Below are 27,769 nucleotides of genomic sequence, written 5' to 3' on the forward strand. Positions count from 1 at the left end.
TGCGGCCACTTCCCTCCTTCACATTCAAAGCTAAACCAAACTATTTTATGTCTCAATATAATGAATACATCCCAACTTCTATTCAAGAGGTAAGAACCACTTTATGGAGAAGATTTCGGAAGCAAAAAGGACTATTCTTTTTTCAGGATGTCATATTTTTCTCTTTGAGGTGTAAATTCCCACTTCAGCAAGTGCTACTTTAGGAAGTTCCTTAATCTAAAGACAATGACAACTAAACTGGAACTTGGAGCAGATTTCTCTGAAAGCCCTGAGAGGATCTGGAAAATTCTATGACCTTTGATATGCAGACTGAAGTGCATTGATTGGGAATTTACATAATTCAAATCTAAGCTTAAATTTGGATTTATGGACTGCATGATTTGGGTTGGTAAGATTGATCCATTCAACAACAGAAACAACAGAATAAATCCTTGTATTGGCTGGACGGTAGTTTAAAACGAGAAAGGCAACAGAGAAAATATCAATGCTTTATTTTTCTGAAAAGATTTCACGTGTTAATTAAAACAGCTGCAAGTGTAACAGCTTGAGAAAAAAGTGGCAGCGCAGGTAACTTTGTTTGGCTAATGCCCACTTGTGTACACAATGTACACTTGTTTTCTGAGCACCTGTGTTCCTTTAGTGTATTATAAGGCAGTGGTTCTTCAATAAGTAAAATCTGTATATATAGCTTTCAATTACATATATAATTCTAATCACAATTTTGAAGTTTCACGTGCAAAATAAAATGTACAACTTGCATTCCATAGTAAAGAAGCAACCAACTGAACAAATACCAATAATCAGTTTTTTTAAAAAAAAAGAGGGAAAGGAAGTAGGGAAAACAACTTTATAAGCATTATTGGCATGACAACTTGAGTGAAGATATAAATTTCAGTGAGATTTCTTCCATTATAAAAGAATGGGGAAAGAACACTGATGAACAGATTTTTTTAAATTATTAGTCCCGATTTTATTCTATCCTGAGCAGCTCCACATCAAAAATCAAAGTAGCATTGGGTGGGATAACTCCAGGATGACCTGTTATTCCATATGCCATATCAGGTGTACAAGTGAGCTTTGCCCGTTGTCCAAGGCTCATCTGGCATTAGATGGTATGAAAAAGAGAGAAGAAAAACGTTGAGAGCTCAATGTCCCAGGATGTATCAAGTTTTAAAACTGGCAATAAGTGTCAAAGTTCTATATACCTCAAATCATGAGATCAAAATGCAATTCATGCCACCAAATTTATTTCCTACCATTTTGAACCAAAAAATACTTCAAACTTGTAAGCCAAAATTATATGTTAAAAAAGTGTGCGCAGAGCAAATCGGTTGCTACACCGGTAGGATCGCACCCCTGTTGGGAAGCCGTGCATGCCCCCTCTCCCCATTTTTGGGCACGATGGCTTCCTGCAGCCCTCTGCCAGTGGAAATGGAGCGTGGAGGGATCGCACATGCATCCCCGGGTCCAGTTTTCAGCTACAACAGCCTCCTGCAGCCCTCTGCCAGCAAAAAAGGAGCTACATTTTCACTGACAGAGATACAATGGGCCAGTTCTTTGTTTTTTTCTAGGGCAGACCCACCGGCCAGATCTAAGCACTCCATGGGCCGGATCCCTTGAGTTTGATACCCCTGGCTTGACAGGAAGGAGGTTTTATCTTTGTGAGGCATATTCATTTAAATTTAATTTTGTATACAACAAACCACTAGATGGAGACAACAGGTAGCTATTAGAAGCAAACACCTACAGAGGCGATTAAGAAGCTTGCTCTTATATAAATCCTAACAGGATTAAATAGGCCCCATACTTCCTTGTAGAAGATGGTATTCTAAGTTGCCTACATAAAAAAGTGGGAAGCAGGGAAGCTCATATTAGGCAGAGTAAATACTCAGCTGCTGTCAATTTGGTTAACTTCTCTCAATTAGTACAGTATGCCCTAAATTCACAAGGCCCTTCTATGTTCATTTGGAAAACTTTAGGGATCCAGAAATGGTGTGTGGGTGATTCAGTTTCTAAGCTTACATTTTATTCTCTTCAGAAGTGTTTCACATGAAATTGCGATCCCAAACGTAGAAGCAGGGTGAAATCAAACAATCATAGGAACAAAAGGAGGAAATTATATAAAACACAGGAGAATCTGAGCAGAAAACCCAAGGAAAAAATCCACAAAAAAGAAGAAGATAGGATTATCCAATGCTTATCGGAAGCGTCCTGTCGAGTACACTGGATTTACTTAAGTGTAAATATGCCTTAGAGCTGTTTGCCTGTCTGTACTAATTTTGACATACCAACACACACATTGCAGAGATTCTAAATTCATACCCTTTCCCCCCCTCTTTCATTTATGACACTGTTAGCATTATGACTGTGGCATTTTCTATTCCGGAAAAGATAAATTCTCTTACCTGTGCAGCTCCTTCTTCAAACCCTTTAATGACTTCTTGTCTACCAACCTTGAACCTGAAAGGTTTGTTTCGATCTCGGGAGGAATCAAACTTCTTTCCATTCTGAAGCATTCCTGTCAAAGCAACATAAACATTTCCTATTCTTGTCAGGCCCAAGTTAACAATAGGCCAGGGGTGGGCTTCAAATTTTTTAGCAAGGTTGCTGGTTGCTGGGTGTTTGTGGCCGTGCCGTGACCTAGGCGGCCTCCTGCACCATGGGGTGTGTGTGTGTTTGCCCTCCCCGGGCTCTGGAGGCTTTCCTCGAGCCTCCAGGAGGGTGAAAACGGCCTCCCCAGGCTCCGGAGGCCTTCTGGCCCATTTTTCACCCTCCCCAAGCCTCCACGCACGCCCTGCACTTACCTGCATCCAAAACAGGCCGCGTGGGGACTCCGGGGAGGGATGGGTAGGGCCAGTCAAGTGGGATTTGGGGGTTCTCTGAACTGCACAGAATCTTAGCTAGAAGTTCTCCCAAACCCCTGCAAACTCCTAGCAGCCCACCTTTGTAAGAGGCATACCTCAGCCTAAACCAGTGGTTCCAACGTGGAGCCCACGTCTCACAGGGGGGTGCGTAATTTGATTTTTAATAGGGGCAATTTGAACCTTGTTTAAACCAAGTTAATTAACTTTTAGGCTTCCTTTGCGTGAGTAGAGTTCACTTTTTGAGTAAAGTAAGAATTAGATGTCATGGCAGGGAATCAGGGGGAATCAGGATTTTAGAAATGCTTAGGTGGGGGGCATGGCCAAAAGAAAGTTGGGAACCACTGGCCTAAACAAAATTGACAAATTTATTACAAGGGAGACTGGGTACGGGATAAGATGAAGCCTCAAACAGAGGGCCAAGTTAAGATTAATAGGGAATTGAGATCCCAAGGCAGTGTTTCTCATCTTTGGAAACTTAAAATTGTATGGACTTCCTCTTCCAGAATTCCCCCGTCAGCATTCTGAGAGTTAGAGTATATCAAACTGACCCAAGGAATCTTGAAGATTGTAGGGAGGGAAAGGCTGGTGACCTCTATAGTAGTAGCAGCCAGGCCTGCTTACCGATATAGCCAAAAGGATTGGTATCCCTCCACCTTTCCCCTCATTTACAAGAATACGTCACCTCTACATCAGAATCAAAAGTATCTGCTCCATGGATTATGGAATAAAGAATGGAATAGTGTATACCACTTATTTGTGTCAATTGAAACTTATTTTAGGGCAAATTAGGATTCTTTAGGGAAAAGTGGAAGGGTACCCATACTTTGGGGCACTGCATCTATGCATATATCGTTCCAGGTCAGTTAATGCTAGAATGCAGTGGGGCAAAAAAGTATTTAGTCAGCCACCAATTGTGCAAGTTCTCCCACTTAAAAAGATGAGGGAGGCCTGTAATTGGCATCATAGGTAGACCTCAACTATGAGAGACAAAATGTTAAAAAAAAAACAATCAATCACATTGGCTGATTTGGAAAGAATTTATTTGCAAATTATGGTGGAAAATAAGTATTTGGTCACCTACAAAAAAGCAAGATTTCTGGCTCTCACAGACCTGTACCTTCTTCTTTAAGAGGCTCCTCTGTCCTGCACTCATTACCTGTATCAATGGCACCTATTTGAACTTGTTATCAGTATAAAAGACACCTGTCCACAATCTCAAACAGTCACACTCCAAACTCCACTATGGTGAAGACTAAAGAGCTATCGAAGGACACCAGAAACAAAATTGTAGACTTGCACCAGGCTGGGAAGACTGAATCTGCAATAGGCAAGCAGCTTGGTGTGAACAAATCAACTGTGGGAGCAATAATTAGAAAATGGAAGACATACAAGACCACTGATAATCTCCCTCGATCTGGGGCTCCATGCAAGATCTCACCCCATGGGGTCAAAATGATCACAAGAACGGTGAGCAAAAATCCCAGGACCACATGGGGGGACCTAGTGAATGACCTGCAGAGAGCTGGGACCAACGTAACAAAGGCTACCATCAGTAACACACTACGCCGCCAGGGACTCAGATCCTGCAGTGCCAGACGTGTCCCCTTGCTTAAGCCAGTACATGTCCAGGCCTGTCTGAAGTTTGCTAGAGAGCATTTGGATGATCCAGAAGAGGATTGGGAGAATGTCATATGGTCAGATGAAACCAAAATAGAACTGTTTAGTAGAAACACAACTCATCGTATTTGGAGGAGAGAGAATGCTGAGTTGCATCCAAAGAACACCATGCCTACTGTGAAGCATGGGGGTGGCAACATCATACTTTGGGGCTGTTTCTCTGCAAAGGGACCAGGACGACTGATTCGTGTACAGGACAGAATGAATGGGGCCATGTATCATGAGATTTTGAGTGCAAACCTCCTTCCATCAGCAAGGGCATTAAAGATGAGATGTGGCTGGGTCTTTCAACATGACAATGATCCCAAACATGCTGCCCGAGCAACGAAGGAGTGGCTTTGTAAGAAGCATTTCAAGGTCCTGGAGTGGCCTAGCCAGTCTTCAGATCTCAACCCCATAGAAAACCTTTGGAGGGAGTTGAAAGTCCATGTTGCCCAGCGACAGCCCCAAAACATCACTGCTCTAGAGAAGATCTGCATGGAGGAATGGGCCAACATACCAGCAACAGTGTGTGCCAACCTTGTGAAGACTTACAGGAAATGTTTGACCTCTGTCATTGCCAACAAAGGATATATAACAAAGTATTGAGATGAACTTTTGATATTGACCAAATACTTATTTTCCACCATAATTTGCAAATAAATTCTTTCCAAATCAGCCAATGTGATTGTTTGGGTTTTTTTTTTTACATTTTGTCTCTCATAGTTGAGGTCTACCTATGATGCCATTTACAGGCCTCTCTCATCTTTTTAAGTGGGAGAACTTGCACAATTGGTGGCTGACTAAATACTTTTTTGCCCCACTGTACATATCATTTCTTGTTTGATTTAATTTACCCTATGGTTCTATTCTGTTGCAAGGTATTTCCTTGCAGTATTCTAAATAGGATCGTCATTATACTTCAAGTGCCAGACTGGGAAGGAGCAGCACATTTCTCACATTTATGTAACTACCCTCTGTCAGTACTGCTGCCTGATAAGATCCCAAGCGTCATCCAGACTGATTGACAAGCAAAGCAGCTTTAGCAAGGTATCTAGTTACAGATGAACAAGATGATCTTTAACTGTTGAAGGGAAAAGATGACATAAACACAGGCTTAAAAAAAAAGTCTACAACCCCAAGGAAACTCCTCCAAATGGGAACTTGTTTTGTTATTTTTTTTTCTTTCTCTGGTATTTTTTTTTCCTAACTCTTCTCCTAAAGAAGAGTACATTTCTCTACAACAACTTGTGAAGTAGATTAGGCTCAGGGATGCTGACTGGACACAATCATTCTATGAAAATCATAATTTGATTTGTTTGGTTTTGGCTTAGAGTGTATTATGAATAGTAGTGCAACGTATTAGTGATGGGGCCAAAGCCACCCTGTGAATGAATGAAGTTCATATGCCTGCTGCAACTTCTTTAATACATCTTCATTCAAATATGTATTTTTCTGAACCTGCCTAGCTACTGTGTCAGTCCAGAAAAAGGCACGGCTCCTTCAAAGAGCTACCAGCAGGTAAAACGAAGTTGGCCATTCTGGGTCCAAAGAACCCGGTGTCCACTTAGATTTGAACCCTTCACATTATAATTCCTATCCCTCTGTAATAGTCTCTAATAAAAAAATACACTTCATGATTTTTTTCACGATGGCAAATTGCTCGTGTCCGAACACAGCAAAATTTCCCAAACCACGCTCCAGTTGGTCTGAAATTATGCTTGTGGAATGCAGGGTTTAGTTCTGCCAGACATAACAATACTTCTGTAGCGTCAAAAGTTCACCTTCAAATTCATGTGTACGTAAACATTCCTCCAGAGGTCTGGAAGATTATCGAAGTGCTTTTTGGCAAAGCTTCAATGAGCCTCAATGCTCTCCTTAGTGAGATATTACTTCTATCCTACTACTCTCCCATAAAACCCATTTTACCCATGTCCTTCTGATGGTGAAGTCATAAACATTGGCTTTAGCCAAAACAAGAGGCTTTGGTTTATTTTGAGCAGGGCATAACATATCTCTAGAACCCATACAGTGAGAATGTAACTCTGATAAGTGAAGTCAAAGTTTATAAAATGTATATGCATTGTCTAATGACATAGTCAAAGCCACTGGCCAAGTATCCCTTTAATTGAGTTGATTGACTTTGGGGCAGTGACGTGCGGTGAGGTTTATGGCTGGTGAGGCTGGTGACGTCATCAGCGCGAGCCACGGTCCCCTTCATGTTGACTCAGGAAGGCGGGGAATGGGACCACGTGTGCAGGAGGGTAAAGTTGCCTCAGCCTCCTGCACACGTGGTCCCATTCCCCTCCTTCCTGACTCCTGAGTCAACATGAAGGGGACCACGGAGCGCGCTTCGCGGGACCGTGGCTCACGCTCCGCGGTCCCCTTCATGTTGACTCAGGAAGGCGGGGAATGGGACCACGTGTGCAGGAGGGAGTCTGAGGCTAGAGGAGCCTCCTGCACACGTGGTCCCATTCCCGGACCACGTGTGCAGAAGGCTCCTCAGCGCCTTTTCCCTTTTCCCTTTTTTTTATTTTCATGATGAGAGGGGTGAGGCTCTGCCTCCCCTGCCTCCCCTGACCGCACGTCCCTGCTTTGGGGCCAATTATTTTTTCACACTCACAAACTGAATGTTGAATGATTTTTCAGGCCACGTATAAACCCACACCACTATGGTGTTATAATTAATAATAGATGAATGAGTAATGAGATGGCAGAAAACTTAGGCAAAATTTGGGGGACTGGGCAGGAGCTGTGTATATTTTCCAACATGCATTACTTACTTTTGTTTTGTTTTGTTTTCTTGCCTAATGCTATTGCAGGGTTCAGTCTTTAAAGGGTTATTACAAATAAGAAAACTTTAAAAGACATCAAAGAGCAGAAATTGCAGGCAGATAGGGAAGAAAGTTAGATTATTTATCACAGAAATATAAAAACGGTTCAGAGAATTGGACACAATGCTACTTTGCATGACACTGCAGCTCTAAACACACTGGGAGCTACTAAAAGGTTTATCTTCCTACTCATCATAAAACTTGTCCTTTTGGAAACATAGTGAAATGTGACTTGAATGTGGGAAGATGCCTGAAGACTAAGACTAAGAGAGTAACAACTGTGCATTTTCTGTTCTTCCTCTTCAAGTTACTATTACCTCCAGGTTCTAGAATACATCCTAGACTATTTAATCAAATGATACATTCCTACAATTCTTCATTGCAGTTCAGATCACAATGACCTCCTCGCAACTTCATTGTGGAAGTACATGTGGTGGCTTAGATCCATATAGGGCAGTGATGACAAACCTTTTTCTTACAGCGTGCCAAAATTGCACATATGGGCACGATAGCCCGTGCGCGTGTGCCCACTCAATCCTCCCTGTCCACCTGCGCATGCACGCACGACCCCTCCCCAGGCTCTAGAGGCTTTCCTGAAGCCTGGATGGGCGAAAATGGCCTCCCCCGGTCCCCCGCAGGCCCTCCGGAATCCGGAAACAGATAATTTCCAAACTTCCGGTTGGGCCGTTGGGCCATTTTTTGCCCTCTGCAGGCTTCAGGAAAGTCTCCAGAGGCTGGGGAGGGCAAAGAACAGCCCCAACTGGAAGTTCGGAAACCATCCGTTTCCAGCTTCCAGAAGGCCTCCAGGGGGACGGAGGAGGCCATTTTCTCCCTCCCTAGGCTTCAGGAATGTCTCTAGAGCCTAGGGAGAGTGAAAAACGGCCCCAACGGGCCAACCGGTAGTTCGGCAGGTTGGTCTACATTTTTTAAAGAGAATTGTGAGAGCGGGAAGAGCTGAATGCATTCGCTCCTTAGCTTCCCACAAAATACGATTTAAACGAATTTTATTTCCAACTGTGCTGGTAATTGCAGAAAGTGAGCTAGCCTAGGAAAAGAAAATCTAAATTGAAAGAATGTAGAATGCAAGGCAAAAAATTATCGCGCTCATTCTTTGTTATATCAAAAATTGACATTAGTCATTGCCCTGTAGCTGAGCAGGATTTCATCCATGATCAAGGAAGCATTACCATATTGCTCCTTTTATGCCTTGCAGCCCATCTGGGTTAATTAGGGTTTTGTAATCATGAGAACACAATTTAAAGAACATTCAACTACATTATGAAGTATTGCTGCACCAAAGATGTGTTGATGCCTCAGGCACCCTCAGGACTTATGGCTTAGTTGAAAAATTAAACGGCCAGCAGATAGCATGAACATCTGCCAAACCCTAATATAGCTGCAGCTGTTTTGAACTATAATCTAAAACGTCGTAAAGGCATGCGATATGGACAGTTTTGCCATTATTTGAATACATGTTTTACGGATCCAAGGAATTGTCCCTGATTTTCCAACAAGATTTTCATTTTCTTCTAAATCCGGATCAGGCCCTATAAATGCAGTAAAATATTTCGCAGCTTGTTATTTGGGGAATGTCTAACTCTCTGCCGCTGCTATTAATAGCTCTTGCTACGAGCCTGTCACGATTTTGAAAACCCAATACGGCTTTGGCTTCAGAATTGCTCATCATCTCCAACGCAGACAGTCACTGAGTACAATTTTTTTTTTGCAAGACTTGCAAGTTAATTGCCGTTTCCTATGTCCTCCTTTAACCAATGTAGCACGTAGGATCTTAGATGGTGGCAGAGGCATTGACTGCCTGGATACCTTTCATTTCAGAGATGCAAGTCAGCAATCTGGCAGGCTTGGACTGAGCACTACATCTACAATGAATATTGCTGAGACTCTGTCATTTTAATATTGAGATTTAGTGGGCTGCTTTCAGAGCCGTTTAGCTTTTTCAAACCAAGGATCATTCGGTGTCTTTTGTATTCAGAAGTTACTTGTGCTTCATTTGTAGGCTGGCATGTGTGATTCTGTATAGGATAAATTTTTACCAGCCCCAGCTTACTTTATTATGACTGTGTATCAGAGGTGGCAGGTTCTGACCAGTTCTGGAAACTTTGAGTAGTTTGGAGAACCGGTAAATACCACCGCTGACTGGCCCCACCCCCATCTATACCCTGCCTCCCGAGTCCCAGCTGATCGGGAGGAAATGGGGATTTTGCAGTATTCTTCCCCTGCCACGCCCACCAAGCCACGCCCACAGAACCAGTAGTAAAAAAATTGAATCCCTCCACTGCTGTGTATAAATGGATATGTATAAAAGAGAAGAAAAAAGCGAGAGAGAAAATGAAAGGGTGATGCCAGGTGGAAAAATAATGAAAAATTGAGAGCGCTTATTTTATGCAGTACTCCAACCACCAAAGCATTTGTCACAAGAAAAAGACACCTAACCTGTAACATTCTCATTTTTAGTCTAGGTAAAACTGGATCGTTTTGATCAACATTGCTATTAGTTTTTATCTCCTTTGCTTACCAAAATACCTGAATCAGACCAAAGCTAAAAAACTGCAACCAGAAAGGGGATTGCTGAATAGTCCTTCTAAAACTTTTGCATCAAAATAAAACCTGACAGCAGATTCCTTACAATCCATTCATTTTTACTCCAAATTCTATAGATCACTCTCTAGAGCAGTGATGGTGAAACTTTTGGCTTGCCTGAGCTACATTGAGTGAAAAGGAATTCTCTTGGGCTGCATAAAATATATGTAAAATATAGGTAGTCCTCAACTTACAACCACAGTTGCACCCAAAATGTATGTTGCTAAGTGAAAAATTTGTTAAACGAGTGTTGCCCCATTTTATGACTTTTCTTGCCATGTTTGTTAAGTGGACCGCTGCAGCTGTCAAACAAGTAACACGGTTGTTAAATGAATCTGGTTTCCCCATTGACTTTGCTTGTCAGGTGGGATCACATGTCCTTGGGACATTGCAACCGTCATAAATGTGAGTCAGTTGTCAAGCATACAAATGTAAACCAGGTGACCATTGTGATGCTGCTATGGTTGTGAGTGTGAAAAATGGTCACGTCACTTTTTTCAGTACTGCTGTTTCGTTGGACGGCCACTAAATGTAATGTTGTTAGTATAGGACTACCTGTAGTTAATGCATATAAATTGCACAATGTTAAAAGTTTACAATGTTGTGGGGCTGTATTATTAGCTGTTCAGGGCTGCATGTGGCCCATGGGCTGGACATGCCTGGCACAGGGTATGGTCCTCCTTAGGAATGAAGTGAAGATGTTTGCCATACTGAACTTATTATATGGCTTTAGCCAAGCCACCATCACTTAGCTTAACACTCTTCCCTTTCTGCCATAAACAGACTGAAATCCAAGATATTATTCTAAAGCTGTTTTAACTTGTTTCCAACTTTATAATATGTCCATATTTATATGCATGTAATTTGTGGTCATAACTTTTACCTGGTCAAGTGCCCAGAAATCTCTGGTTACTGAATGGCATAAAGCAGTTACTGCATTATATGCAAATGACATGTAATTGTTATGCTTGGTTTATTTATTGAATTCTACAGGTACTCTTCAGAAATGCCATGTAGTCTTTGTGAAAATGCAACCTTTATTTTTGCTCCTATGGTAATGAGCAGCTGCTACTCAGTTCTTTATCGATCGAGTGGATTCCAGGTATGGGGCCAAGTGAGCCACAGGGATTATTTTGAGATTGATTATGAAAGTTAATGCTCTGTATGATACTGCAAAATACCGAATGACCTGTTGCTTTTAATCAACTTGTGCATTAGCCTTTAATCTTTCATAGGCAGGAAATATACTAGTTATTATTTCTCTATAATACTATAGGGAATACTAAATGTGTATTTATTGACCACATGTTAGACTTTTCTATCTAATTCTCCAATGAAGTTTCAGATATGTTGATCTATTCCATATTCTACAACTGGCTTTCCCAACATGTTATATTTTATACCAGGGGTGTCAAACTCAAGGCCCGTGGGCCAGATCCAGCCCACGGGGTGCTTACATCTGGCCCATGGGACTGTCCTGGAAACAGCGAAGGCCCAGGCCACAGTGCCTCTGCCAGAAAAAACAGAGCTCGGGAGGCCCGCACACAGTCCTCAGAGGCTCCGTTTTTGGCCATGACGGCCTCCTGCAGCCTTCTGCCAAAATAAACGGAAGCAGAGCCCCCAAGCTCCTTTTTTGCTGGCAAAGGGCTGCATGAGGCTGTCACGGCCAAAAACAGAGCCTGGGCGGGCCGACTGATGTTGAGTTGGCCACGGCTACCCTGGCCACCTCCCACCCACCCCCACGAGATCAAACACAATCCTGATGCGGCCCTCAATGAAATTGAGTTTGACACCCCTATTCTGTATGTGTTGAAACGGCTTATTGTACCACTGATTTGCAAACATCTGCCATGGGCCTAAGATTCACTTATTACTTTTCAGGATAACATAAATTATTATCCTATAAATACCTGCTGCTCAGAGTCACCTCGAACTGTGAGATGGTCACCATATAAATTTCATAATAAAGAAATAGCCACGCATGCTGCAGGTAGTGAGCTCATGTACAGAATAATCACCTATGGATGCATCAAAACATTGCTAAAGGAAATATTGAGACCACATACAGAAAATTGCCCTCAAATAGAACTGTCAATAGCAGGAGAACATTGAAAGCCAGGTTCAAGCATAGGTTAAAAAGCCCATATTAACCTTTGATTACCCATTACTAAATTGGAAGAAGCCATTTAGATTGCCCCCCCACTTAGTAGTGCTGGATTCCAAATTCAAGCATTCTTAACAGATGACTGACCAGCATCTGTTTGAACACATGTTCTAATCTCAAATTGCTCTTATTATTCAGGAGGTTTGGGGGTTTTTTTTCTTGAATTTGTCTCACTAACTTAAATATTTTATGCCTTGTCCTACTTCAGAAACAACAAAGTCTTGATCTTGGCGTTCTACATCAGATGGCCCCAACCTTTTGGGCACAAGGGACCGGTTCCATAGATGCAGGGGTCTCCAACCGTGGCAACTTTATGACTTGTGGACTTCAACTCCCAGAATTCCTCAGCCAGCGCATGACCCCTGCCTCAGAGAAAAGTTTTTCTGTGGACCGGAGGCAGGGGTGGGTTCCTGCCAGTTCTAACCTCTTCTATTGACATATCTAAAATACTATTCAGAAGGGTTTGGGTTTTTTTCTTGAATTTGCCCTACTAACTTAAGTAGTAGAGAGAAGTTCCATATTCCTGTAGAAAGAAGTTCCCTGAGGATGGACTCCAGCATGAGTCCGAAAGCTCAGAAGAGTAAACTTCTGTCCCAGTGACTGACCCAGATTGGACCAGGCAACATTATCCTGGGACAGTATATTTGCCTTCATTTGTGAATAACTATCTCTCCGGAGTAGACTTTAATGCTGGGAAAGGTGGAAGGAAATCGAAGATGACCAGCAGCAAGGGGGATGGATTCAGATACAGTGGCAATGGGTATAATGTTGGAAAACCAGGTTAAGGAGAAAATCTATTTATATGGTCACTAGGAGTCAACAACAACTTGATGGCACTTAATTAGTCACTTAATATATCAGAAACAGGTAAGTATTGCAAATTGCAAGCATAAGAGCTTTATTTATTGAGTAAGTGTTGAAAGCTTATCACCCATCTCTCAGTAGACTGATAAATATAGCATATTTTCTAACATATTTAACACAAAAATACAGACGCAGTCTGATAAGTTCTCACACCACTTATAAAGTCTGGAATAGCTCAAAGAAATAAGATGATCAGGACTATCCAAGCCGAATCTTCTCTCTTCCTCCTCTTTCCCAAACTAATCCCCCCCTTTTCTAACTGCCCTTTTTCCAGTTCACTTATTTTCTCCTGTATAACCTGCACTATCACTTTTGTTTTATCCACCTTTTCCCCCCAATATTCATGCACACTCCCCTTCAGCCACCTGTATTTGCAAGGAAACAAAAGAAATTACCCTTTATTTTTAGTATCACTCGCAAGAAAAGAAAACAGTTATTAGTCACATTCCCAGACAGAAAGCAGAGTTTCAGAAAACAAACCTGTGAGATAGTAACCTCTTAACATACAAACAGCCAACAGTTAAAAGCTGAACTGAAGTCCATGCCCAACTCCCTATTCCCTGCTTTCTTGGCAATTAGATATTCTCAGAATATATATATACAGCCCCAAAGCAGAAAGATATAGATGTTTCATTCTATCATGCCTCCTAAATGGAATGATGTACACTTCACAAACTTGCATATGTAAAGTTTCACTGAGGTCAGTATGGCTTATTTCTGAGCTTACATGATATCTTTACTACAGGTGGTCCTCGACTTACAAGAGTTTGTTTTCTCACCGTTCAAAATTACAGCGGTAAAGAAAAAAATGACTTATGACCGTGCTTCACACTTACGACCTTTGCAGCATTCCCATGAACACATGATCAAAATTCAGAGGCTTGGCAACTGGTTCATATTTATGAGTGTTGCTGTTTTCCCAAGCGATCCCCTTTTGCAACCTTCTGACAAGCAAAGTCAACGGGGAAGCCAAAATTCACTTAACTATCATGTTGTACTAACTTATTCACTGCAGTGATTCGCTTCACAGCTGTGGAAAGAAAGGTGTTAAAATGGAGGCAAAGCTCACTTAACAAATGTCTCATTTAATAACAGAAATGTTGGCCTCAATTGTGTTTGTATAGGGCAGGGGTGTCCAAACTTGGGAACTTTAAGACTTGTGGACTTCAACTCCCAGAATTCCCCAGCCAGCATGGCTGGCTGGGGAATTCTGGAAGTTGAAGTCCACAAGTCTTAAAGTTCCCAAGTTTGGACACCCCTGGTATAGGGTATTCTTCCCTTAATAAGAAGAAAACACCATTCAGTTAAAACCGTCAAGCCCACTGAAAAATTTGCATTCTGTACAGTAGCTTCTCCAACATTTTTTACAGGGAGAATATTTGGAGTGTGGAGAAACTGTTGTGGGTGCTTTTACATATGTCTGTCAGCCAGGCCGCAATGTAAAAATAAATAGAATGTTCCTGCATATACCCCTGTTCTCCCTTTCACAAGATATTCCATTATCTCTCTTTATCCTTTTCCTCTTTCTGGGTGGATGAGCAGACTTTTTCATCACCACCAAAAGTCCCACTATGACACACTCTATCACACCCTGAGCTGTAGACAATCTTTTTTTTTTTTGCCAATTGGACCCTGCTGGGTACTGGTGAAAGCAACCATATAAATCTCTCTGTGTTTAAAATACAGGAGTACAACACTTGTTCTCCATGCAGGAAACATTTGGTGGAAACCTACTCAGGATGTTACTGCTTATCTTAATTTTGCTCACCCTTGCACTCCCCAGTCTAAGCCAGAGAGTCTAGTTTCCATGGCACAGAGCCACATATTAAGGAAAGGTTTAAGAGAACTCTCAGCTGGTGTTCTCTGCCAACAATAGATACCAGCAGCAAAAATATTTACAGAAGTAGAGTAGGGCTGAAGGTGGGAAGTCAGTCCAGTGCTTAATATAAACCCAAGGATACAATCAGAGGAACGAGTGTCCTGTGTTGGCTTACCTTGACCTGTGGAGAATGTCTGCACAGGATGCCCTGACACAGAGAAAAGTGACTCAGTCCCAGATGCAGACTGCTCTCCTGAGCCCAAGATCTCTTTCGCACATGCCATTCTGCCCAATTCCTCCCCCACGACAAATTTATAGCAACATTCTCAACGTTGCACATACATTTTTATAAGACTGAGCTTAAAGCTTCAAACATCAAGGTACAAAATGTGCACCAATGTTGTGTTTCAACAAGAAGCAGCACTAAAGGAAGCCGCTGGGTGGCTAGTATCTTATACAGAAACCTTTTGATAGCATTAATTGTGATATCTGCCAATTGTCAGTTGTGATGGGCAAAAGACCTGTGCATGCTGCATAAAAGCAAACGGATTGGCTCCAAGCCAGAATCATATTCAAAGATGTTCAATGTCATCTTCGGTGCCCCTATGATGGGGCAGGCAAACATTTTTTTCTAGCAGAGGCAACATCCCCCCCACCCTCTCACCCAACTGTTCAGCCTCTGTAAGAGCCACTGACAGAGCTGGACAGCTAAAAGAAAATGAAGCCTAAGCTGAGAATTTTCTTTACATTTTTATTGCCATATTTTTATGAATATGAATTTCACAGAAAATTTGGCTAGAAGCTAAAAGGTTTCCATTATCAGCCATGCCCACATACCATATTCACAAATCAAAAAAGTCTGCCCCTTAAAAAAAACTGTTTGTAAAAATGTACTTGAGACAGAAAAAATAGCATTGATTCTTACTTGTTCTTCCTTTTCTACTTGACACAGTACTAGCAGCTGTTCATATCCAACTGAGAGACCAAACTGATGCATCAAGAGGTCCTTAATCGCACCAGCAATTATTCACATATTATCACCTCTATGATTTATTTCCAATCACTCATGGATACTTTTCACACTAGACTGCATTTTCACACATTGCCTGATCTCATGGAAAGGAAATAAACATGTGAAGGGACAGGTGCCACCAATTCAGTTAGAGTGCTAGTTGCTCTTTTAGAAGTGGTGTTTGCCTATAAACAGCTGCATGGCGAGACCATGGTCAAAAGATGTAGATTTCATCAACGTAGTGTTGGGTTGTACATTTGACTGCCAATCACTTGACTGCCAATTATTGTGGCCAGCTTATAATTAAAACTTTTCTTTTAAGTTAAAAGGACAAAAAGAAATCAGGACCAGCCTCAAAACAACATACTACCAAAATACAGGTAGTCTTCAACGTATGATCACAATTGAGCCCAGAATTTATGTTGCTAAGTGAGAAATTTATTAAGTAAGTTTTGCCCAATTTACGACCTTTTTTTGCCATGTTTGTCAAGTGAATCACTGCAGTTGTTGAGTTAGTAACAAGGTTGTTAAGTGAATCTGCCCTTCCCATTGACTTTGTGAGAATGTCGCAAAAAGATGATCACCTGACCCCGGGACACTAACCATCATAAACATAAACCACTTGTCATGCATCTGAATGTAAATCACAAGACTATAAAGATGGTGCAACAGTCATAAGTCCCTTGTTTAATGCTGTTCTAACTTTGAACTGTCCCTAAGTAAACTGTTGCGTCGAAGAGTATCTATACCCCATTTTAGCAGCACTCAAACTTTACCCTGCCCCAAAGCTTGGGATAATAGATAAATCTCTACAAGTTGCTTGAACGTTATCAGGATGGAGACCATCCAAACACCTGGGTGTAATGATACCAAACAGGATGGTATTATTTGATAATTGAGACTACATCTCCCACAAACATTGATCCTATTATTCTTGTTGGGAATGGAGTGGAATTTGTAGTTGCTTTTCAAAATATTTGGAAAAACACCTAGATATTCAGTCCTTTGATTAGGAATCATCTGGATTGAACTGCTGCCTCTTGTAGTGTTATTAGAGGTATAGGAACACTGGCATAAAAAGCAAAGTAGCTATTTAATCTACAGTATACCCTTTCAAGCATCCCAGCCTTCATAATATCATTGGGATGCATCACTCAAGTCTCTTTCATTTACAGTGTCTGACATAGGATCCAGGCAAAAAATAGAACTTGGACATGGTTAAACAACCACAGTTAGTAAGAAAAAGGCAAAATATTTATAAGACCTCCCTCCCCTAATCCTAACCCATGGTGTGGGTGGAGTGGGGATTTTTCAGTTAATGATGACTTCCGTTTTCAATCCGCTGTTTTCTATTTTTTCCTTTCCTTGGAAAACCAAATTAAGGAAATGTAAATAAAGTTTCCTTAGAGCCAAGCATGATTCATTCATGCAGTTCTCTTGGCAACAATAAAGAAGTGGTCTGCCAATGTGCTCTTCTCAAATGTTCCCCCAAGTAGCAACTAACGCCAATCCATCTTAGCTTGTGAGATTGTTTCAGGTTGGTTAAGTGCGGCTATGTAGCTGCACTAGAATGAAATAGCTCTACAATGTCCTAACTTGCATTTGGAAGCAACCTTATCTGGGCCAGAGACATTCCTTTTTTGGTGATTGGTTCAGACGCAAGTATAAAGTCACAGAGCCTCAGGTTGCACCGTTGTTCATTTAAATTGATATATTCTATTATTTGATGTGCATAAAGTGTTCTCGTTTGGAGAACTTTCAGCTAGTTTCATGCAGAAGAGTTCTTACATCTTTTAACAGTGCAGATTTTCATGATGGCAAGTCAGAGCAACTGAGGAGTTTAGGAATTCAGCTCTAATTAGAGGAGTGGATCACACTCACTGGTCTTGCCTTTTTTGTTGTTGTTGTTGTTGTTATATTCTTATCCCACATTTTTACACTTCATAGGCTGAAGGACTACTATCTGCCACAGGGAATAAACTTTCCTTGTTTCAGCTCCACTGCAGAGTGTAGAACTCAGATTATGCTTTAAATGATATGGGAAGCCAAAACATAGAGAAGATGAATTCAACCTGATTTGTTTTCTAATTTTTGGAAGATGGTGTAGTTGAGTAGCAAGAACATGACGGTGGGCATGGAGGTCACAGCATAATCTCATTCCTGCAGGTCTATTGCATGGTTCTAAGTACTCCCTATAATAGTCCGTCTATTTGTAACCTTTAATTGGGTGAAGCGGTCACATGGCAACAATTTCTGAACCAAGATACCTCAAATAGACTAAATGACAGAATGCATCAAAAATCTGGGACCCACAACTCCTATGGGATTAAAATTTGGCAAAGTTGTGGTCACTACACTACATCATCCATATATCTTGTCCATAGTTTCCTTGGACAAAACTTGTCTTTTTGAGGAAAGCTTACATCAGGGGTGTCAAAGTGGCGGCCCCGGGGCCAGATGCGTCACACACAGGCCAGGCCCATCCCAACTCTGCAAAGGGAGAAAACGCCACATGACAGCAAGGTAACACTGCGAGTTTGACACCCGTGGTTTACATTGATTACTTTCACAAACTGCCAACCCATAGTAAACTTAAATATACAACAACTCGCTAAGTTCTCATACAATGCTAGCCATAAATCACAAGTGAATAAATGACAATAGCTATGTTTATAGCACTGTTAAAAACAGAGATATGGAAATCAAACCACCATTTATATTATAGTCACTTGTTACTTGTATTTCTTGACTTACTGTCAGAACTTGCTCACTTTTACAGCTACTTGCAGCACCCCCAGCACATAACTATGATTTGCAATGTTTTATGTTGGTTTAGAACATTTACTTCTGGTTTCCCGCATAAAATGCCCATTGGGGAAAATGAATTCACTTAACGATTGCTGCATTTGTTTAGTGATGTCATTATTAGTAACTTCTAATTCAGTCACATGGTGCCTTGACTTACAACTGCAATGACCTAGGACTGTAATTCTGGGCTTATTTATCATCACAGATGGCTACCTGTATATACTTCTGCTTACTTTGCTTCTGTAGTGTAAGTATCCCATAAAGCACAGATGCTACTAGTTTTGGCCCATTTCATTTTAAATTAAAGCAACAAACACTAATAATTTATCATTCCTATTATGAAGGAAGATGAAATATGAAAACAAGAACTACCACCTTAATTATTTACATAGTGTGATTACCAATATAAATTATTAATAATTCAATTCACAATAGTGTAGTCCTCTTAAGTTTCTCTCATTCTAAAAAACAGAACACTAAACAAGCAAAATGGGAATTTTATTGACTACAACTTGGACTTCTTCAAAGCAACTATTTCTGCAGAGTCTCAGAAGACATGTTTTACACAAAACATACAACTGTTTTCTCTGCTATTAAGAATCACTAAATACTCCCAGATCTCTTGGCAATGCATTTTATAGATAATCAGATTAATTTTCTGAGAAAAGAAAAATCTCCATCTTTTGAGGCATGGTAATGATGTAGCGAAAAATGAATTGTGAACTTTTGCCATATACTGTAAATGAACATCCCACCTTAGGTTACAACAGTTTTAAAAGATGAAGCTTTGCAAAAACAATAAAATTGCAGGTAGGTAGGTAGGTGTGTGTGTGTGTGTGTGTGTGTGTGTGTGTAGCTAATCCAGTTTTGGCTGCTTTATCTTTCCTAGGACACAGTTACAATGTGTGTGGTGATGCAATTTTCAGTAATGTTACGTCCAGTGCAATTTGCATTACACTGTAATAGATGTATTCCATCTAGCTAGGAGGACACATATATCTTCCTATTAGATTATATTTCTTTATCATGCACCTGGTTTCTTTCTGGAATCAAAAAGCATACTTACTACAGTCCCCAAGCTTGCTCTGTCTTGAATCAAATGGATTCATCAGTGCACAATGGAAAAATTCAAACATGAGGAAAAACAATTGTAGAAGAAATCACAGAAAAGCCAAACTACATTTCTGGTACAGAAGGAAGGGGGAGAATATATGAAAAGTATCCTTACTTCCAGAGTCCGCAAATATTTGACAATTAGATTACTATCAGACTTGGAGAAGGATTGTTCACTCTAATTTTTACTTACTGTGTTGATATTCTACGTTTTCCCACATTGATTTTATTTCTATCACATACAAAACTGTCTTCCCTAATTTTATCTCTAAAGCAGCCCTTCGTATAGATTGTGTCAAGGGAGAGTAACTGGACAAAATTCAGCCAGTGAGATTCATGATCAAGTATGGACTTCTTGATATGTCTAATTCAAGTTTAATAGCCATCATTTTTAGATCCAATTCTATCACGGTTTCATGTCCCTGTATTTACATCAAAATTACAGCAGCAAGGTACCAGATCCAATTTACGTCTGATACGATCACTGCTTGCAAGAATTGATGTTATAACTGTCTACTCTCACATATTCATTTAGCTTTGCTTAATAAATATATACCACATATGGCAAGTCTTATCAGAAGAGAATAAATGGGATCTGAACAGCCATATTATGAACCAAGTGACTCTTCCCAGCAACTCAAATTTTCTTCCAGAATTTAGATATAGAGCTAGAACATTTCATCATTTTGGAAACACCTGCCTCAAACATTAGGAGTAAATATTGGTACTGCTAGTACAATCTGCTCTGAGATTTTGATGGAGTCCTTATTGGAATAATGCTGACTATATTGGAAGGAAATCCTTTGTACTATAACTTCTTTAATTGGTTGTCACATCTGTAAAGATGAAGAAGTCATTGGATTTTAATGCTCCTTGCTTGATAGTTTTTTAAAGCTTCCATAATTCACTCTGGAATCAAGAGGAGTCTATCTCTTCATACCTCAAAGACACGACCTGGAACAATGTTATCCTGCCATCAATGACAATTAAACTCAAGGATGGAGAAAGTAGCACACTAGCAATAGAAATATTTCTGCTGTTCAAATCATACTACATTGCTGTTTTCCACTTTACAGCCTCAATCTCTATCTCCATCAAGTTCACTCTTTACAAAGTGGAGTGATCTGGGTAGGTGAGCATATAGCTGAAATGAATATCAATTATCAAGTTCACAAAAATTAATAGAATTTATGTTAATCCAAAAATAGGCATTGAGTGGATTAGGATGCCACTGATTCATAAATAGAAATGTGGAGGTGGGTGGGAGAGGAAGACACTAAGAGATTAAAATAAGCAGCATTAAAAAGACAAATCACTTTATTCATAATGGACCTTACCTGTGTAATGGACTACACATGTTTGGCCTTTCTTTGGGAAAGTCCTTCCTGTTAAAAATATAAAACATGCTTTAAAAGAAGTTATTAAGTATCTCTTTGGTAAAAATATACTCTTAAAAAGATAAAACAGAATAAACCAATACATAAAACTACATAAGAAAAATATAAAGCAGTTTAATAATTCAATTTAGTTTTTAACACTACCGGTAAGAGTGAAAGCCAGTCTGTATATGTAATGGAAAGTCACACACTGAACAATTACACATATAATCAGTGTAATGTCTCTGTTGTGGCCCAGCAGGATCCGGTTGAGCTGCTGATGGACTCGGACAGCGAGGAGCCATATGAGTCTGCCCTGGACGATATGGAGGACGCTGTGCAGGGTTCAGACTCAGAGCAGGGACCAGAGAGGCTGGTTGGCCATCAGGAGGCGCCTGAGGCATGGAGCAGTGGGGAGGATCAAAGGCAGTTTGTCCCTGATGCTAGATTGAGAAGGGCTATGAAACAGAAGCAGCAACAACTCCATAAGCAGACTCACAGAAGATGATTAAGCACAGGTGGTTGTGGATTGGCCCCTCCCAAGAGAGATTATAGTTGAGGCGTTGGGAGGGGACATTTGCAGGAAACAACCGCTCAAATTAGTAGTTAAGAAAATCTATCTGTGTATTCTAGCCGTATCTGTTTGTTTGGACTATCTGCGTTGCTTCATTTGAATTATCTGGATTGCTCTATTGAATGTGAGTTGTATGGGCCCTCAGCCAAAGGATTCGTTATCTCAGTAATTAAACAGTGGCAAACAGCCAAGCCTGTGTTCTGGTTTATTCACAGGCGTGAGGGGGGGGAAGGTCAGAACCTGTCTCTATATTATTCCCCTCATGTTAGCATTCCTCAGGTTTTCAAAATTTTATCCCCCTGAGGAAAACCTTCCATATCAACCTGTTGTCATATCTTTTATGGTCTCTAGCATCCCAGGAGGCACCTACATTGTGTTAACCACTACAAGGTTTTCTTAAGCCCAAGAAACTGAGAATATGCCATGGTAATATCCAGTAGTCTCTTCTTGCTGTACTTTGGAAAAGAAAAAAAAGTAGGGCTTAACCAGTTGTTATAGTCAGGTAGACTGGCTTTCTGGGGAACTACGTTTTTAAGGAAGTCCAGACTACATGGGAATTTAGTCTCATCTTCAGAAACAAAATGCTGATAATTAATTTTACCAAAAACAAACAAAAAACAAAGTGACTACTGAAAACAAATAGAAGTAATAAACCATTATGACTTGTACCTTTTATTAAAAGTTCAAGGGTTTTTTTTTGAAGCATGATTTCAGATACAAGCCAGTTTGGTCTAGTGGTTAAGGCACTAGGTTAGAAAGCAGGAGACCATACCCTAAATTCCACCTTAGCCAGGAGAGCCAGCTGGGTGACTTTGGGCCATTTACTCTCTCTCAGACCAGCTCACCTCACACAGCCGTTACTGTAGGAAAATAGGAAGAAGAAGGTGTGGTGGATATGTTCACCACCTTGAATTATTTGTAAAAATAATTTTACAATTTAAAAAAAAGGCAGGATACAAATAAAATAATTATATCTTTAACACAGGGGCGTCAAACTTGATTTCACTGAGGGCTGCATCAGGGTTGTGTTTGACCTTGGGGAACTAGGTTGGGCGTGGTCACTCTGGTGGCCTGAATGCTCTGCCAATGAAAAGGGGCTCCGAGGGCCACCCGCAGCTCTCCCAAGCTCTGTTTTCGCTGGCAGACACACTGCGGGCCAGTCCTTCGCTGTTTCCAGATCTGGGCCCCGGGCCTTAAGTCTGACACTCCTGCTTTAACACATCTACTTCTCCCTATCTCAGATCTTTGGGAAAGACTCAATATAGATGGATAAAAATAACAAATCCAGTCTGAACATCTGGCTGAATGTGCAATGAACCAAAATAATAAACTAGCTTGTATACAGAAATCAACTAGTTTTTTTTACCAAATGACATTCATTCACAACTAATGTTTCCAGATTAGCAGTTTGATCAAAGATTTGCAATATAGATAATCATAGACTAATGTTTTTGACAGATCAACCAGCCTCATATGGGTGTAGTAAAGATCTTATTCTAAGATCCCTGCTATACATCTCCTTTAAAACCTATTTGCTCAGCAATTATTAAAGAAAGGTTCTTGATTTTATCTGAGCAGGGTAACAGAAAAAAAAATCACAGTTCACATTAATGGCCTATTTTCCACAGTAGCAAACTTAAATGCCTCTGAAAAGCTAATAATCTTAATTGGAAAACAAAAGCTCCCTTTTTTAATTTTCCCAGCAACTAGCCATCAGAAATATTCCTCCTCTGAATCAGGAAGTGCTAAATATTCATCATGACTGATAGAAACTGAAGAGTCTAGCCATCATTTCATCTAAATATTAAAGACGGAAAGCTTTGCAAAACTTTATAACTAAGGACAAGCGTGCTGTGACTATTTTAGGCATTCACAGGAGTCATTTTTTTGTGTCATGAGATGCGCTAAACAAAAATTTCACATGTAAATTCTGCAAAGATACCACAAGACCACATTTTGCCTATGCTATCGATATTGATGTCTGCCATCTGGGAAACACATTATCCTCAACTGCAGATGCCATAGAAGGAAATCTGTGCTAGTTTATGATGGCAAAAAATCAGAAAGTGAACATTTCCCAAATTAAGAGGGGTGGGGGATATTAACGAACACTAATGGTTTTTAACCCATTACAATTGTTAATTGATGAAGTATTTGTAATTTGTTTCACATGTAAGCTGCACCTGCTTAACCAAACCTGCCTTCCCCTCCTTGCACCCCACTCCAGTTTAAGATCTGCATCAATCTAGCCTCTATGCTAGGTTGCTAGAATTGGGTATGTCTAATTTAATGAAAAGAAGGATTAGGGGTATGTTCTGCCCAGTGATTCCAATGAATATGCAGACACAGGCTTGGCTGTCTGCCATGACTAATTGCATAGATAAAGCCATCCCTTGGCTAGGAGCCTAGAAAGCTATCTTCAAGAACCAAGATTAAACTTACGGAATGCTTTCTCAATGGCTAGTAAAATGGACTGTTGTTTCCTGCAAAGATTCCCCCTCCTGTCACTCCACCTATAAACTCTTTGGGAGGGACCACACCCTTAGCCAACTGTCCTTACTTCCTTCTATGACGTCGTCTCCACAGCTATTTCTTTCTCTTCTCAGCTCTACGAACACACACATCAGGGACAACCTCCCTCTGTTCCTCCTCACTGCTCCCTGACTCAGATGCCACCTGGTGGCCAATAGGCCTCTCTAGTTCCTGCTCTGTCTCCAAACACCTTCCAGAGTCTTCCTCATCCTCCAGAGCAGTCCCATAATGGTCTGAGCTGTCAAAGTCCACCAACAGCTCAGCCGGCCGCTGCTGGGCCACAACAGGGTGACATGATAGCATTGTCCCAATATCTAAGGGGTTGCCCCCAAAAGAGGGGGTCAACCGATTCTCCAAAGTACCTGAAGACAGGACAAGAAGCAATGGATGGAAACCAATCAAAGAGAGAAGACCAACTTAGAACTAAGAAGAAACTTCCTGACAGAACAATTAACCAGTGGAACAACTTGCCTCTAGAAGGTGGGAATGCTCTAACGCTGAAGGTTTTTAAGAAGAGACTGGGCAACCATTTGTCTGAAATGGTATTGGGTTTCCTGTCTGAGCAGGGGGTTGGACTAGATGACCTCCAAGGTCCCTTCCAACTTTCTTATTCTGTTATGCATCTGATGAGCTGCAGGTTTATACACAAGTTTATACTTTTTAATTAAATGGGATTGTTGAAATGGTGCTATCAGAAATGGCCCTTAATAGCAAGAACTTTGCAAAACCAGCATGGGTTTGCATCACCACCCTTTAATATCCATTAATAATAATTAATACTATCCTACTAATTATTGACCACTTCTCCTGATTCTCCCAAAACTGTGCTGCTAAGTGCTGCAGTTGTAATCTTGGCTGCTCTAAGAATAAAGTCTTCTCCAGGTTGGCACCAAGAAACAGATCTCCTCTGTCTGCTAAATGATAATTGCCACTATAATTTGCTCTTGTTCCTAAATTACTTCACCATGTTTGGATTTATGCAGCTGTCAGTAAATGCGATTTAAATAAACCCTAATCGCTGGGGGTGGCTGCTCTTGCCAAAAACTACAAATGACTGACCCCATAGAGCCCTCTAAGATATTTTTTTCCTTCTTTATGCCATTCTGGAAAGACACCAGTCTCTGTTTTCTAAATCAGGAAGTCTCAAGTTTTCCTTGTTTGACAGCAAGGTTGCTACTCCTTCTTTTCTCCTGGCAGTTTCCCTTGCAGATTTTGTTTTTATAGCCTCTAGGTTCCCATTCTCTTTGGGCCACAGTTCCTAATATCCGGAGGAAAGCCATCTAACTCCTCACCATTTTTTGATCTGAAACTTCCATCAAACGCTACCGAACACATTTTAGGAAACTAGCAACTATTTATTTCATTTTATTTTATTTAGTTTTGTCAGTCGTGTACAAGATAACAGGAATAAGAATAAACATGGACATGAACACAGGAAATGGGTACAAATAAATGGGGACAGTAGGACAGGGACGTGCGCTTATCTGGAAGCACAGATTATGGCAAAGGAAAGACAGGTGAGGATCAGAGTATATAAAAATTCATGAATACACGGGGAGGTGCTACACCATTCAGACAGCTCTCTTTATTTCAGTGCTTCTCAAATAGTGGGGCGGGCCCCCCAGGGGGGGAGCGAGGCTCCGTAAAGGGGGGCTCAGCTCAAATTATTTTATATATTTTTGTTTTGCAGGTTAAAGTTTTTTTTAATATTGTGTTCCTTTAAATCCTGTGCTCCTTTAAATCTTTTCTGCTACAGTTAATAAAGCTATTCTTTGTTGTAAATTGATCCACATTTCTTTCTTTTTTTATTCTCTTATACGTTAATAAGGATACAGTGTTATGCAGAGGTGTACTTATAACAATTTTATAGACAAATGATACTATTTACAGTTGCGCGGGGGGCGCGAAATGTTTTCTTCTTCCTAGGGGGGGCATGACAGAAAATAATTGAGAAGCACTGCTTTATTTCAACATGTTGTTTAGTTTAGTCCATCAGAGAAGTCTATTCGCTCTTCCCATCTACACTGACTAACCAGGACTGATGTTGCTCCATCACCTTTGCTGTCTAGCAAGCACACCCTTCTCACGGGATAAAAAAATCTCAAATTCGGCTTCCTGTCCCAAATACTGGACTCTAGTTCTCCTCCGATGTCTTCTTCTTTTTTTTAACATTCTCTCCCTCACACACACATACGATATCTACACACTTCCCCAAAAGATACTACCTTGGCCTCTGCAGCAGTTGCAGAGAAGTGGTGGCTGGGGCAATAGCGCGCCTCCTCTGCGGCTCCCTCCGGCTACAATTTCCCCCCTCCCCACCAATCTTCCTACCTCCGCAGTCTCTTTTCCAACGGCGAAAGTCACAAAGGAAGGTTTAAAAAAACCCTCTAGAACCGTACCGTCTCCCGGAGAAATGGTCTCGACTTCCACTCCCATGGCTACAACGCCCTCGAATCCAACCGCAGCTTCCGTCCCCCACGTCCAACCAAGCCCGCTTCTTAATCAAGGCTGTCGTTTTCAGCCCCGGCTCCGCAAGAATCTTCGGCAAATGCATACCCCTTTCACCTGCCCTCTGAGCTGCCCGTCAGGATGTCCAGCCAATGAAAAAGATGGGAGAGGGGAGGTCTTCTCGGCTCCCTTAGCCAATCCCCCTACTCCATGGCAGAAGAAAGGCAGGGCTGTCGGAGAGGGAGGGGGGGAAGCTCCTGGCTTTGCTTCATTGGACTTGCTCGGCAGCCGCTTGGAGTAGCGGGGTGGGTGCGAGCGGCTAAAAGCGCAGCTGAATGGGCAATCTGCTTCCTGCTGGATAGCGGCGATTGCTCCTTTGGCTGCCCCGTTTAGACGTGCGGCCAGAGCTATTCTCGGGGTCAGCTTTGGTGTTGTTTTTTTAAACGAACGGAGATAGCAAAGATTCGCTGTGCTGAATTCATCCTGGATGGGTGTTGAATGCATCCAGCGGTCAGCGTCAGCGGTATCTAACCACCTGCGCAGACTAACCTAGCCACTTGATTAGTGTCTATAGCGGCCTCAGCTCCCCAAGGCCGCAACTGTTTGTTTCTGGACAGAAACTGCTCTTGACCAGGATAAGATAAGACTAAAAGTATTCTTTTAGTCTTATCTAAAAACTACACACACACACTCGCCGCCTCGCAGCACAACAGCGTCTGTGTTCACTGGAATCACAAAAACGGGCATCTTCAGGAAATCAATGGTTCCTTACTGTAGGAAGTTAGCACCCACCCCTCTCCTAAATGAAATATGAAATATTCCAGGAAATATTAAAAGGGCGGAATATTATACTTCCCTGGATGAGAAATTGAGAAACATGTTTTAGGCAGGAAACAGACTCACTCATAATAGCCCCCACCATCTTCAATAGCCCACAGCAGATAAGAGATAAAGAGATAGCTAGGTCTATTCATAGGCAAATGCCCTCACCTAAAATCCAACATAGGTAGGATTAGCCCTCTACCAATCTCACCACATGGCACCTGGGAAGATTATATCACCCAGCAAGGCTCAACCAATCCTGGGACTCAGGGCAGCCTACAG

General features: G+C 41.2%; 1 protein-coding gene across 2 annotated transcripts; it reads right to left on the reverse strand.

Moving 5' to 3' along the window:
• Positions 1-816: 816 nt before the first annotated feature.
• On the reverse strand, positions 817-26,832 carry FKBP1B (FKBP prolyl isomerase 1B). Of its 2 annotated transcripts, none has more exons than XM_081944923.1 (4): positions 26,617-26,832; positions 21,073-21,120; positions 2,406-2,518; positions 817-1,099 (listed from the first exon to the last, which is right to left on the reverse strand). In XM_081944923.1, exons 1-4 carry the CDS (start codon positions 26,651-26,653, stop codon positions 971-973), a joined length of 327 nt encoding a protein of 108 aa, XP_081801049.1. In that variant the 5' UTR covers positions 26,654-26,832; the 3' UTR covers positions 817-970. The 2 variants fall into 2 exon arrangements, with proteins under 2 accessions (XP_081801049.1, XP_081801050.1); XM_081944924.1 differs by lacking the exon at positions 26,617-26,832 and adding an exon at positions 26,443-26,581.
• Positions 26,833-27,769: the final 937 nt, after the last annotated feature.

This window comes from Natrix helvetica, assembly GCF_964273705.1.
Source record: "Natrix helvetica genome assembly, chromosome: 2".
Classification (NCBI taxonomy): domain Eukaryota; kingdom Metazoa; phylum Chordata; class Lepidosauria; order Squamata; family Natricidae; genus Natrix; species Natrix helvetica.